Source organism: Sinocyclocheilus anshuiensis, unplaced genomic scaffold (genome assembly GCF_001515605.1).
Source record: "Sinocyclocheilus anshuiensis isolate Anshui unplaced genomic scaffold, SAMN03320099.WGS_v1.1 scaffold822, whole genome shotgun sequence".
Taxonomy (NCBI): Eukaryota; Metazoa; Chordata; class Actinopteri; order Cypriniformes; family Cyprinidae; genus Sinocyclocheilus; species Sinocyclocheilus anshuiensis.
The window spans coordinates 669,552-682,081 of record NW_015539892.1 but is presented as its reverse complement, the minus strand read 5'-3'; the positions used below and the strand labels follow the sequence as shown (position 1 = coordinate 682,081).

The 12,530-nt window shown below is 36.6% G+C and overlaps 3 protein-coding genes across 3 annotated transcripts in view; 1 reads left to right on the top strand and 2 right to left on the bottom strand.

Annotated features, from left to right (window-relative positions):
• Positions 1–6,357, bottom strand: part of LOC107685807 (charged multivesicular body protein 4b-like) — a 9,349-nt gene extending 2,992 nt beyond the window's left edge. Inside the window, exons 1-3 of the mRNA XM_016482533.1 lie at positions 5,976–6,357; positions 2,290–2,467; positions 1,956–2,070 (exon numbers count right to left, since the gene is read on the bottom strand). Of these exons, the coding sequence (XP_016338019.1) occupies positions 1,956–2,070; positions 2,290–2,467; positions 5,976–6,159 (477 nt within the window). The 5' untranslated portion in view covers positions 6,160–6,357. The remainder of the gene's footprint in view (positions 1–1,955; positions 2,071–2,289; positions 2,468–5,975) is intronic.
• Positions 6,358–7,966: 1,609 nt separating this feature from the next.
• On the top strand, positions 7,967–8,710 carry LOC107685847 (ATP synthase subunit epsilon-like protein, mitochondrial). The gene is made up of 3 exons (XM_016482581.1): positions 7,967–8,095; positions 8,324–8,448; positions 8,580–8,710. Exons 1-2 carry the CDS (start codon positions 8,064–8,066, stop codon positions 8,445–8,447), a joined length of 156 nt encoding a protein of 51 aa, XP_016338067.1. The 5' UTR covers positions 7,967–8,063; the 3' UTR covers position 8,448; positions 8,580–8,710.
• A 1,578-nt stretch (positions 8,711–10,288) lies between these two features.
• LOC107685846 (tubulin beta chain-like) overlaps positions 10,289–12,530 on the bottom strand; it is a 5,777-nt gene continuing 3,535 nt past the window's right edge. Inside the window, exon 4 of the mRNA XM_016482580.1 lies at positions 10,289–11,783. Coding sequence (XP_016338066.1) covers positions 10,651–11,783 — 1,133 coding nt within the window. The 3' untranslated portion in view covers positions 10,289–10,650. The remainder of the gene's footprint in view (positions 11,784–12,530) is intronic.

Here is a 12,530-nt window from a genome sequence, read left to right as displayed (position 1 = left end):
TTAACCACTGATTTCTAGTCGTGTCCATTTTTGGAAGGCCAAACAAAGTAGTTTCGCTTTCACAACGAAACACAGCATCACACACGGCGGCCTTGAGTGAGCGGAGGCCGGAGACCTAGAGTGAGCCACGGCCTAGAGTGAGCGGAGGCCGGCTTGAGTGAGCAGAGGTGGGTGGGCTTAAGAACGGCGCGGCCGGCGAATTCGACGAAGGAGCGTCCGGCAGGCTTGTGGCAACCACATGTGATGACCCTGGGCTGGACTCCGCTTCGTCCACGGTGAAAGCCGATCCGGTGATCCACAGCGTGAAGTTGATGTATTTCCTCAGCGACCAGCACGGATCAGCTCTAGGCATGACGAAGCAGATATCGTCCTCTTTTGGAAGACCAAACAAAGTAGTTTCGCTTTCACAACGAATCACACAGCGCATTCACAACATGGCGGCAGCAACAATACTACAGCCAGAATAAAAGTTACGCCTTCTTTCTTTGCGTGAACATTTGGGCGGCGTTATGCAAATCTTCCTACATAGTGATGTAGATATGTGGGGGCGTGTTAGAATGAGCCGTTTTAGGTAGGTGTGGCTGACTCTTAACTTTTATAAAGAATATCTCTTTGGATTTGAGACTTTAGTCTTTGCAACTTTACAGATCTTCTTTATGCACCAAGAGCTTGTAACACTCCAAAGAGAAAGGAAAAACTGAAATCGCATCATATGACCCCTTTAATACACTACCATTCAAAGGTTTGGGATGATTAATATATATACGAATACATAATAATACTACTATAATAATAATGCTATAATACTAATATATAATAAAAAAATTTTTTGGGAAGGATGCATTAAATTGATCAAAAGTGACAATAAAGACATTTATAGTGTTGCGAAAGATTTGTTTTTCAAATAAATGTTCTTCTTTTGAACTTTCTATTAAACAATCCTGAAAAAAAAAAAATGTATCATGGTGTCCACAAAAATGTTAAGCAGCACAATTGTTTTGAACATTGATAATAATGAGAAATGTTTCTTGAGCAGCATATCAGCATATTAGAATGATTTCTGAAGGATCGTGCGACACTGGAGAAATGGAAAATTCAGCTTTGCCATCATAGAAATAATTGCATTTTAAAACATCTTAAAATACCAGACAGTTATTTTCTTGTTTGGTTCGATTGAATCAAACTCAAGTTTGTTTCCCCACTTGGTGCGGATCTTTTAGGCAGGTGTGAATACAGCAATCGCACTCGGGTGCGGACCAAACAACCGGACCGAGACCCAACTGAAGAGGTCCAAACGAACTCTGGTACGCTTGAGAATTTCTGTCCAATGAATGGATGACCTTTAGCACACATGTGGTTTTGTTTACAATTTCTGGTTCACTTGCAAAAAGGATAGTGTGAAAGCGAACCACACCAAACAAACAAAAAAAAAAAAAAAAATCAACATTGTATTTGGTCCGGACCAAAGCAAGTGAACTAGTGGACTTTCCTGGTGTGAATACACCCTTAAATTGTAACAATATTTCACAATATTATTGTTTTTACTGTATTTTTGATCAAATAAATGCAGCCTCAGTAAGTATAAGAGACTTTAAACATTAAAAAACAAATTTACCAACCCCAAACATTTTGGGACTTTTTTCCTCTAATTAACCTGCACCTAACAGGTTTAAAACGTTTCTTTGGCACAAATATTGTGTGTTTAATCCTTTGATGTTGTTGTATGAGCATTTATAACACAAATGCAAGTGATGATATGCCTTCCTGAGCACCTCACAGATGCACTTGTCCCATTTAATCCTGTATTCAGTGCTGTCCACTTGTGATCGGTTCACCCGAGGCAGACGTTAACAGCGGGTGTAAACGGCACCTTTGTGAAAGCACATGGAAATCTCCCAAAAACTCAGCAGGTGAAGCATCATCATGGCTGTGGAGTTTGCTTGTTTTAATCTTACCTCATCAAATTCCTCCCCAAACACAACAGGCTTTGAGATTGCGTCTGACATTTCTTGTGCCAGCTCCTGCTGTTCTGTGATGTCCTGCATAAGTTCGTCCACTTTGTCAATGTCCCTGAAAGTACACAGGCAGGATATAGAACCATAACTTTATGATACCCTGCAAATATATTAACACATCATTTAGATAGATCCCATGTCAAAGTACCATACAGAATCCCATTAGCTAGCTAAACTTGTTTATGATCTCATAAACCCAACACCTTGCTGCATTACCAGGCTGATAGAGACAAAAAGGGAAGAAAACACTGATAATAGAAGAGAAGCTCCTCACATGTTGTCATGGGCAGCTTTCATGGCCTTGGCAGCAAAGCCCATATTCTTGATGACCTCTGTGTTGGTGTGAGCGTTCTCTAGCGCCTCCCGCTGGAACTCAATGGTAGAAAGGGTGCCATCAATCTGAGCTAACTGCTTCTCATAGCGCTTCTTACGCTTCAGTGCCTGCAATGCAGCTGTTACAAACAGAATGAAAGGTGAATGTGATTAAAGTGCAAAATAAGAGAATTCTGGAACCCTCTAGAAAAGTACTGCATAACATTAAGTGTGGATTTATTTAAAAGAGTTAAAGAGAACACTATGTGATTATGAGTCAGTTGATTTAATTTCAATTAAGATTTAGCTCGGGAAGCATCATGCACTTAGCTAAGCATCATGCACTCTCAGTCCTCTGCCAGTCCTGCTGTTACACAGTAACCCAGTAATGTAGAACTGTCAAGGTGTTTTTGTAAAAAAGTGTTTGCATGGAAAATAAATACAGTAAAGGAAAGATGGTAAGATTCTCAAAACTAAATTAAAATTATGAGGTCTCTGATCCACAACAGATTTGATTAGGGTTTTACTTTGAAAAGTAAAGTCTACTACTGTTAATATTTCTCAGGGAAGCAGTGGTGCAGAGTTAGGGACTCCTAAATGAGGCACACTCACCAAACTTAATCAGGCAAGTGAGCTGTATAAAAAAAAAAAGGAGAGACAGAAACCCTGTTGCATTGTAGGGAGAATGCTGTTGGCAGCCTAATGGTGCATTACTGACAAGCACATCAGTACAGACATGCTTTTCTTGTAAAGTGTGAATTCTACAAAGCTTGTCAAGAATGTAACCAGGACAAAAAAGGCACCAAGTCAGTGAAGCCTATTTTAGGACCATTATGATGCGTTTGTATTGTAACTTTTTTCTCAACCATAAGAAAAGTATTATTTCCATGTTTATAAGCAACTAAAACTGAAACTAAAACCATTAAAAACATTTTCTCGAAAAAAAATAAACATTAACTGAACTAAAATAAAATATTTTTTAAAAAGTTAAATTCATTTTATCTCAGCTAGTTGCCATTTTTGTTTAGTTTAAGTAACTAAACGAAAATGGAAACAACTAACACTAAGTAAAAATGGCAGTAACTAAACTAAGTAAACTAAAACTTACAGCTAAAACATATTCAAAACTATAGAGCTATTTAAAAAAAAAACTAATAAAATTATAAGTTGTGGTAGTAGTTGCCTTTCATTTATCCATATTTTAATTTTTTGAAAAATCAGAAGGACACTGGAAAAATAGATTTGAAACAGATGTCATAATGGAGAAAAAAAAAACATTATGGTCTAATAAAACACAATAAAAGTATTTTTCAGACTATGTTCTTTGTGAGAATCACCTATAAATTGTCAGTATACCAAAACACAGATTTGAATTTTAAACACTGACAAAACATTGATTTGAGTTGTCAATTTACATGTAGAAGATAAAACAGCAGCTGTGTTTGTGCAATGTATGGAATGTAACTTTAATTTATCAGGTTTGCAATACAATAAAACCCTCACCAGACTCTTACGTCATGTGCACGTTCAAAGGGGCCATTCCAAAGACGTCACCTGACACAAAGGTCATGCAAATTAAACACTTTTTCCATGAAGGCACTGGAAATGTAAACTATGACAAAACATCAGTCCCACACCCGTAGCAGTCATACCATTAGTGTCGTCATGCGTCATGTCCCAGCAGCTCTCATAGGATAATCAGATCAATTATTGATTACCTCTGTTCTCGGGACTTTAAATGTGGAGTTGTATTACAGGCTTCACAACCTAGACGGCTCTTTAATGTGGTCCTTATGTTGCCCTGAAATAATTTATGGAGCTAATTCTGGATTTGGACAACTCTAGTAGTATCGATGGGACAGAAAAAAACTGACTTATAAATATACTTTTTGTAATTGCATTTACATCATAATATTTGCAAGGCCTGGAAGTGGCACTAGAAACCATGACAAAGTAGGAGTTTAAAACAACATGTTTTTTCCAAGTTTTGAAAAGATTGTAGTTTTTTTTTATGTATTTAGTTCAGTGACAGTCAAATACAGAACAAAAAAGTACAGAGCATTCAGAGAATGTCAAAGAAAGAAGAAAAACACTTTTCTAAAACAATAATAAAAAAAACATACAAACATTTGAACAGTTGCATTAAATTTCAAAGATTTAATTTTGACATTGTTTTCTTATTTTGTGTTCTTTTTATGTTTAAAAGGGTTTCAAAGTATATCTTATCACTGTTATAGAAGGTAATATATGAGTTAAGTTATTCTCGACTTGAGAATGTACAATTTCACTAAAATTACTGAAAGAGAAAGGGCAATACAAAAAAAGTTCAATATCTTCAACTGATGTGTTGCAAAAAGTACATTTATCACATAGAGTATGGATACATCTAATAAAGGCTGCATTTGCCAGATAACATCAGTGAACCGTTTATTTCCTTGATTTTGTTCCCCGAGTCAATCAACATGACGTACATGTTTGTCATCACCATGGATACCACGGAAGGTCAAAGGTGAACTGATGGAGAGCTACAACACTGTATCCGTTTATTCCAAGCATCCTAAAAGATTTTAACATGTTACAAAGCAAATTATTGTCCTAAACCCCCATATCATTCCATATCCCATTTTATATGACATCTCTTAAAGACCAGTGTTGGGGGTAACGCATTACAATAACGCGAGTTACGTAATCAGGTGACTTTTTTCAAGTAACTAGTAAAGTAATGCATTACTTTTTAATTTACAAGAGAATATCTGAGTTACTTTTTCAAATAAGTAACACAAGTTACTTTTTTTTCCAATTTATTGATTGACAGCTCTCCTGTCCCCATGTTGAGAGAAATTAGATTTTACTGTAGTTCTAAAATAAATATGAATATGCATTAATTCATCTCACTCACAAAAAAAAACACAGATTCAGTATTCCTCAAAATGAATTAAAAAAATGCAACTCAGAATATGACGCAAACCTGCAATAATTAAATGCTAAACAACACAAATATACTTTATGTATTTAATCCCATTCTATTAACCAATGTCTTTGCTTCTGACCTTCGATGATCCAGTTCAACCGTACTAATAAGCAAAAATTACTCTAGACAAACATTTGTGTGTATTTTTTTATTGCTGAAGTGTGTTGAAATGACTTCTTCTGCATTCTACTGTACGGACGTAAATTTACTTTCCCTTCAGCCTGAGGCTTATTCATTTCACTTTTGGTGTGAAAAGGCTTATATATTTGCCAAAAATAGAAAGTTTTTTATTTTAAAAACAAACAAGCAAGCCCTGTAAAGATTTTAAAAGTAACGCAAAAGTAACGTAACGCATTACTTTCAATAAAAAGTAACTAGGTACCGTGATGGGTTACTTTTTATGGAGTAACGCAATATTGTAATGCATTACTTTTAAAAGTAACTTTCCCCAACACTGTTAAAGACCGAGCTTATGTTTTAGTAAATGTCTTAACGTTACTCTTGTTAATTAGTCCGTTAATTATATTATTTCAGTTACAATATGCTTTCTTTAATTAATTCCTATGTATAATAGGCAACATAAAAAAATAAAAATTAACAAACAAGCACAGTGCAAACCTAACCTGAGTTAAGCAGTGAATCTAACGTTATGCCAGGGAAGTCAGCTCATCGCTCACCTCTTTTGTTCTTCGTGCCGTTTCTCTTGGCCGTCACAAGCTCCTGCTCGATCTTTTTCTCCAGGAATTCTTGTTTCTTGGTCAACATTTCTTCTGTTTCTCGCAGTCGCTGAATAGCCTCTTGGGGGCTTGAATATTTACCCCCTTTTCCACTGCTACCAAACAACTTCCCAAACAAAGACATCTTGCCCTCGGAACGACAGCGAATAGTGATATTAGACTGATTTGTGGACTACTAGTCTAGACTGGTCACCTCAGTGTGGCTTCTATCTGTCACTGACCCAGCAGGCTTGTTGTTGTTTTCTCCTCTTCCTCCTCTCTAACCCAGGCCGCATGACATCAAGTGAAGTCACAGGAACGTGACTAACGTCATGACGCATCGAACGTCTTCTTCTTCTTTTTTCTTGGCTTTTGCAGCTTGTACTTATTGCATATCGCCACCTACTGTATAGGAGTGTGCAAAGGGACTTGGGGGGACTTATTTAAAAAAAATAATAATAATAAATAAAATAAAACCCACAAAGGGTTATCTTTTCGTTTCTAAATTCTTCTTATTAATCCAGTATTTTCAAGAAATATAAACAAAGCTTTGAGTCTATTTCTTTCCATCCCTTGTTCTCTAAGAATATCTTCAATTTTATTTTCTTCTTCCATTTCCTGCCATTTCTGCCTGTATTCATGGTATTTATTGCATCTAAACAAGACATGTTCTACATCTTCCTTGGTTTGACATCTTGTACATAATCCATTACTCTTCCCTATTGTCTGCAATGTATCATTCAATCCAGTATGACCTAATCTCAGCCTTGAGTATACTGCTTCTTCTCGCCTGTTTGCCATATTTATCCTTTTTCCTCCTACTTTTGCTTGGTTTATATGATAATGTTTAGCTTTAGACTCAGACTCCCATTCTTTTTGCCATATTTGCATTATTTCTTCGAACGTCTCCGCTCCGTAGCCGTTTTTATACAGTCTCCGCTCCGTAGTGACTTTTTTATGTTTTATTGCAGAAATATAATTCAATACAAAAGAGACAAATAATACAGAACAAAGAACATAGAATATATGGGGGAATACAGAGGAGAGAGAGAGAAAATGGAGGAAAAATATTAAAATGTACTTAAAACCCGTTCTATAATACGAGATGTCTTCAGAGCTTTTTTATTAGAGGAGACTTTTTGAAGTGATGATAATAATAAATGTAGATCAGAAGCAAATATTTTGCAGCTGGGGTTAAATTTAAGGTATCTAACTTTGTGGATATAGTATTTAACCCATCATACAAATAAAGTTTAAGACTCCGTAGTGATTACAAATAGCCTAGGTGCTGGTATATTGTAATAAAAATATTATATTATACAATTATTAATATCACCGGGGGGGGGTATAAATTTTATACTTGATTAATTTGAAACAATAATGTACTGAATGTAAATGTAAAATAGCAGTTGGAACGAGTATTATCAAAGACTATAGAATACCCTTAAAGGGACTTTGGTATTAGTAGTAGTAGTATAGTGTATATCTTATCTTTTAGAATTGCAAACGAATTACAAATAAACCATCCGTCATTTCGGGCATTCCTACAAAATAAAAGAACTTTCTAATATATAGACATGACCTAGTTGAGTAAAATGTCAAAATAAAGAGGTTGAATTTTTGTGCATGGATATTTGAATTTGAATATGTAAGTTTTATTTACACAAATGCAGATTTGTGGTTTTGTGGCATTTAAACATGATTTGGGGGGAGGGGGATCATTCTCTCTCTCTATTACTTGCTATATAATAGAGAGTTGTTTAGAACCTATTATATATGTAAGGTTACATTTTAAGATGACACAATAAGGATTATAGTTTCATTTATTGTTTTCAAACAATGTTATTCATTAATGTACGTTTTGTATCATTAAACTGCGGTGATTGGTTCAAATCCAGGTGACAGTAAAATGAGTGGCGTGTTTGCCAGCCAATGAGACTGTACGCTGGCCTATGACGTATTTCCGGCGAACTACAGGCCTCGCTCTCGTCCTTGATCAGCTCGAACCGCAGCATTTAACGGACGCAAGATACACTTTTGCACGGAAAAATGGTGGCTTACTGGAGACAAGCAGGGCTGAGGTACCAGAATGACAATTAATAACGTAAAAAGTTGTGTAATTTGTGTTTTAAGTGCTGTACGCTCTCTAATCTGTGCTTTACGGTTTGGCCTTGCTCTGTATAGCGATGAATTTGACTAACGTTATAGTAATAGCGTCATTTTGATTTTGACAGTGGATGTAACGTTATTCATGCGAGCAATTTTTGCTTGAGTTATTCAGTAACTTAATATTTCTCCTGTCGTTTCAGTTACATCAGGTACTCGGCTATCTGCGCCAGGGTCGTGCGGGCAGCACTGAAGCCACAGTTGAAAACTGAAGCGATTAGAAACGCAGAATCCAGTGTGAAGGTCACTAAAGTGAAGACTGTATAATGTGAGTTAAAATTTCAGCTGTTTTTCAGAACTGTACGGCACTTGTAGAAAGTGATGCATTAGCTGACCTCTTAACCTATTTTTTTTAGATCTTTGTTGTTAAAAGTGATTGTCTTTTCTGCTTTTTTGTAGGATCTGTAATTACACCCGTCAATCCCCACTACGTTCTCTGTAGGATTTACAACAATACCTGCAGTTATGATGATTGAATGAAAATAGTTGTATTCTTTTGATAATAAATTATGAAGAGTCTCAAACTAAAACAGCCTTCCCTTGGTGTGGTCTTGATCCAAAGAGTTTTCTGTTTAGCAGGTGTTCATTGGGCAAACTGAGTTTGTGTACTGTTAATCTATAGTAGTATTGGTTATGTCTGGTTTTACAGCATCATCAAAAGAGACACTAAAACTGTTACCAGTTTGCAGCCCAGTAGTTGTTTAAATATAAAGTAAATGTTGGATTTAGTGTGATCTCAGTGTAAGATGTGGGCAAATTTGGCTTTTCAATATTTACAGTGCTCTTTGTATATAATTAAAGGGGTCATATGATGCAATTAAAATTTTTCCTTTCTCTTTGGAGTGTTACAAGCTCTTGGTGCATAAAGAAGATCTGTAAAGTTGCAAAGACTAAAGTCTCAAATCCAAAGAGATATTCTTTATAAAAGTTAAGAGTCAGTCACACCTACCTAAAACGGCTCGTTCTAACCAGCGACGAGTTTCAGAAAGGCGGGGCATAGAAGAGAAACAATGTACATTATGTGGAAAATAATGTGTTTTTTGAACTTTAAACCGCATAAACACATTTCATTACACCAAGTAATGTTCTTTTTAGCAGCATCATATGACCCCTTTAATATTTCTCAGGCTCTGCAAGGAAGGAGGTGTACATCAGGTTTAACTATGTAGAGATGTTAACTATTATTTTACATGAAAAAAACAGCAAGATTTTCAGAGATGGATTTATTTTATTTAGATATATACAGCGTTATGTAAAACCCCTTAGATTCGCAAAATGAATAGGTTAGTCTCTGTTGCTTACTGATATCCCCAAAAAATTATTTTAATACATTTGGCAAGAAAACTTATGGGTAAATGACAATGAAATGGCAAACACGTGAAAGTTCTTAGCGTTATAAATACTCAAGTACAATGCAGATACATCAAATATATTCTGAAACAGTTGGTTTATATTGATAAAATCATTTTGTATCATGGTTTTAAACGATAAGCAAAATTAACAAAAACTAAAATGTAGCATTTTTTAAATATTGACAACAAATGACAGAAGAATTTAAGCGTCTATATCGCACTATTACACCACAAAAAAGAAAAACCTTTTGACTAAATCTGTTTTTCCATATATTTTTCTCAAGATATCTAGATTTTCATTATTACAGAACATACAGAAATGGTTGTATTCTCCAGTGATGTTACACATCAATATAGATTCATTTTTTAATATCTTTATATAAAATAAGCTTTACAACAAACTATTCACTACCATTCAAAAGTCTGGGGTCAGTGAGATTGTTTCTTTAAAGGAATGCATACTTTTATTTGATAAGGATGCATTAAATTGATCAAATGTAACATTTATAATGTTACAAAAGATTTCCATATGACATAAATGCTGTTCTTTTAATCCTTTCTATTCATCAAAGAATCCTGAAAACTTTTTTTAACATTGATAATAAGAAATTATTTTTTCTGAAAGTTCAGCTTTACATTTCATAATATATATATAATAAGTAATATTCACAATATTACTGTTTTACTGTATTTTGATTAAATAAATGCAGCCTTTGTGAGACTTTCAAAAACATATCGACCCCAAACGTTTGAAAATATATAGCAAAGATTAGAAAATTATATTTGAATTTTGACTCTATTCTATATCCTATTTAAATTTGTGTAATTCATCATCCTGGAGGTCAGAAATATTTCACAGTTTGCTATGAACAGTGGCTCCAAATAGTATTTGAACACTTAAGGCACATTGTCATTGAATTACAAAAATAAAAAAAATAAAAAAAAAAGTTTAATTTAAAAAGCACACCTTTCAAGCCAAGCATTTTTTCTAACGCAATGTAATTCCTATATTAATTTTAACTGTATCTTAAGTGTCTAAATACTTTTTGGGGTCACTGAATGTTCTCACTCTTTACACAATCAGATCCACTCTTGTCATAGTCACTAAAGCCCACACGTCATTCACTAACAGAAGTTTCAGTGACCACCTCAGTCTTAATCTCCACTCGAGTGCTGTGTGCTGTTGATGACAGACCCTCCTCTTCTGTCACTTCATCTTCTGCATCGTAATCCATTTCAGCGGTGGCATCCTGATATTGCTGGTACTCTGAAACCAAATCATTCATGTTGCTCTCGGCCTCGGTGAACTCCAGCTCATCCATGCCCTCCCCCGTGTACCAATGCAGGAAGGCCTTGCGTCGAAACATGAGCGTGAACTGCTCTCCTATGCGCTTGAATATCTCCTGGATGGCGGTGTTGTTTCCGATGAAGGTGGAGGACATTTTGAGGCCTCGTGGTGGGATGTCACAAACGGCTACTTTGACGTTGTGAGGGATCCAATCTACGAAGTAATTGCTGTTCTTCTGTTGAATGGCGAGCATCTGCTCATCGACTTCTTTAGTGGACATGCGACCACGGAAAATGCCCGCGACTGTCAGATAGCGTCCTTGACGTGGGTCGCACGCGGTCATCATATTTCGGGCGTCGAACATCTGCTGGGTGAGCTCGGGCACCGTTATGGCACGGTATTGTTGGCTACCACGTGCAGTGAGAGGAGCGAAACCAGGCATGAAGAAATGGAGACGCGGGAAGGGCACCATATTGACGGCCAGCTTCCGAAGGTCAGCGTTCAGTTGACCTGGGAAGCGAAGGGAGGTCGTGACCCCGCTCATGGTGAGGGATACAAGGTGGTTGAGATCTCCATAAGTTGGCGTTGTGAGCTTAAGAGTGCGAAAGCAGATATCGTACAGCGCTTCGTTATCAATACAATACGTCTCGTCTGTATTCTCAATCAGTTGGTGGATTGATAGGGTCGCGTTATACGGCTCGACTACTGTATCGGAGACTTTCGGCGAGGGCATTATGCTGAAACTATTCATGATGCGGTCAGGATAATCTTCTCGGATCTTATTGATAATCAGGGTACCCATTCCCGAACCAGTGCCACCGCCCAGAGAGTGGACGAACTGGAAGCCCTGCATGCAGTCGCAGCTCTCGGCTTCATTACGAACACGATCCACAACCTGCTCCACGAGTTCTGCGCCCTCAGTGTAGTGACCTTTGGCCCAGTTATTGCCAGCTCCAGAATTGCCTTTACATTTACAAAGAGAAAACAACATCAGGAAAGATGTTATAGCATATAAGTGGCATTGTGCCATGCAGGAACTCTTCAATCAGCCTATCAGATTTCAGAGTTTGGATTAAGGCCTGTTCACACTAAGGATGTAACTATAACTGTAACTATATCATTGTAATTCTATGACAATAAAAGTCCACAAAACAACTATAACAATAATGACACAGAGGAACTATATCGTTGGAATCACTTTCAGAACTTTTTTTTTCCAACTGATGAATGATAAAAACATTGACAGCCAATAAGAATCCATTAGACTTTTAAGAACACAAGCATTTAAGTCAGCAGACAACAAAACTGCAGTGCGTGTTATTGTGCATTGGTGTGGATGCTAACTTTATAGTTAGCATTCATAGAGTGAACAGACATTTAGCCTTAAAGGGGTCATATGATACGATTTAAATTTTTCCTTTCTCTTTGGAGTGTTACAAGCTCTTGGTGCATAAAGAAGATCTGTAAAGTTGCAAAGACTAAAGTCTCAAATCCAAAGAGATATTCTTTATAAAAGTTAAGAGTCAACCACGCCTACCTAAAACGGCTCGTTCTAACACGCCCCCACATGTCAACGTCACGGTGTGGGAAGATTTGCATAACGCCGCCCAAATGTTCACGCAAAGAAAGAAGGCGTAACTTTGATTCTCGCTGTAGTATTGTTGTTGCCGCCGCCACCATGTCGTGAAGACGCTGTGTGTTTAGTTGTGA

Bases quoted from the DNA above. Each gene is read 5' to 3' on its own strand.
- LOC107685847 (XM_016482581.1), top strand. From the start codon at position 8,064: ATGGTGGCTTACTGGAGACAAGCAGGGCTGAG. The intron at 8,096-8,323 runs GTACCAGAATGA...CTGTCGTTTCAG, and splicing joins TGGAGACAAGCAGGGCTGAG to TTACATCAGGTACTCGGCTA.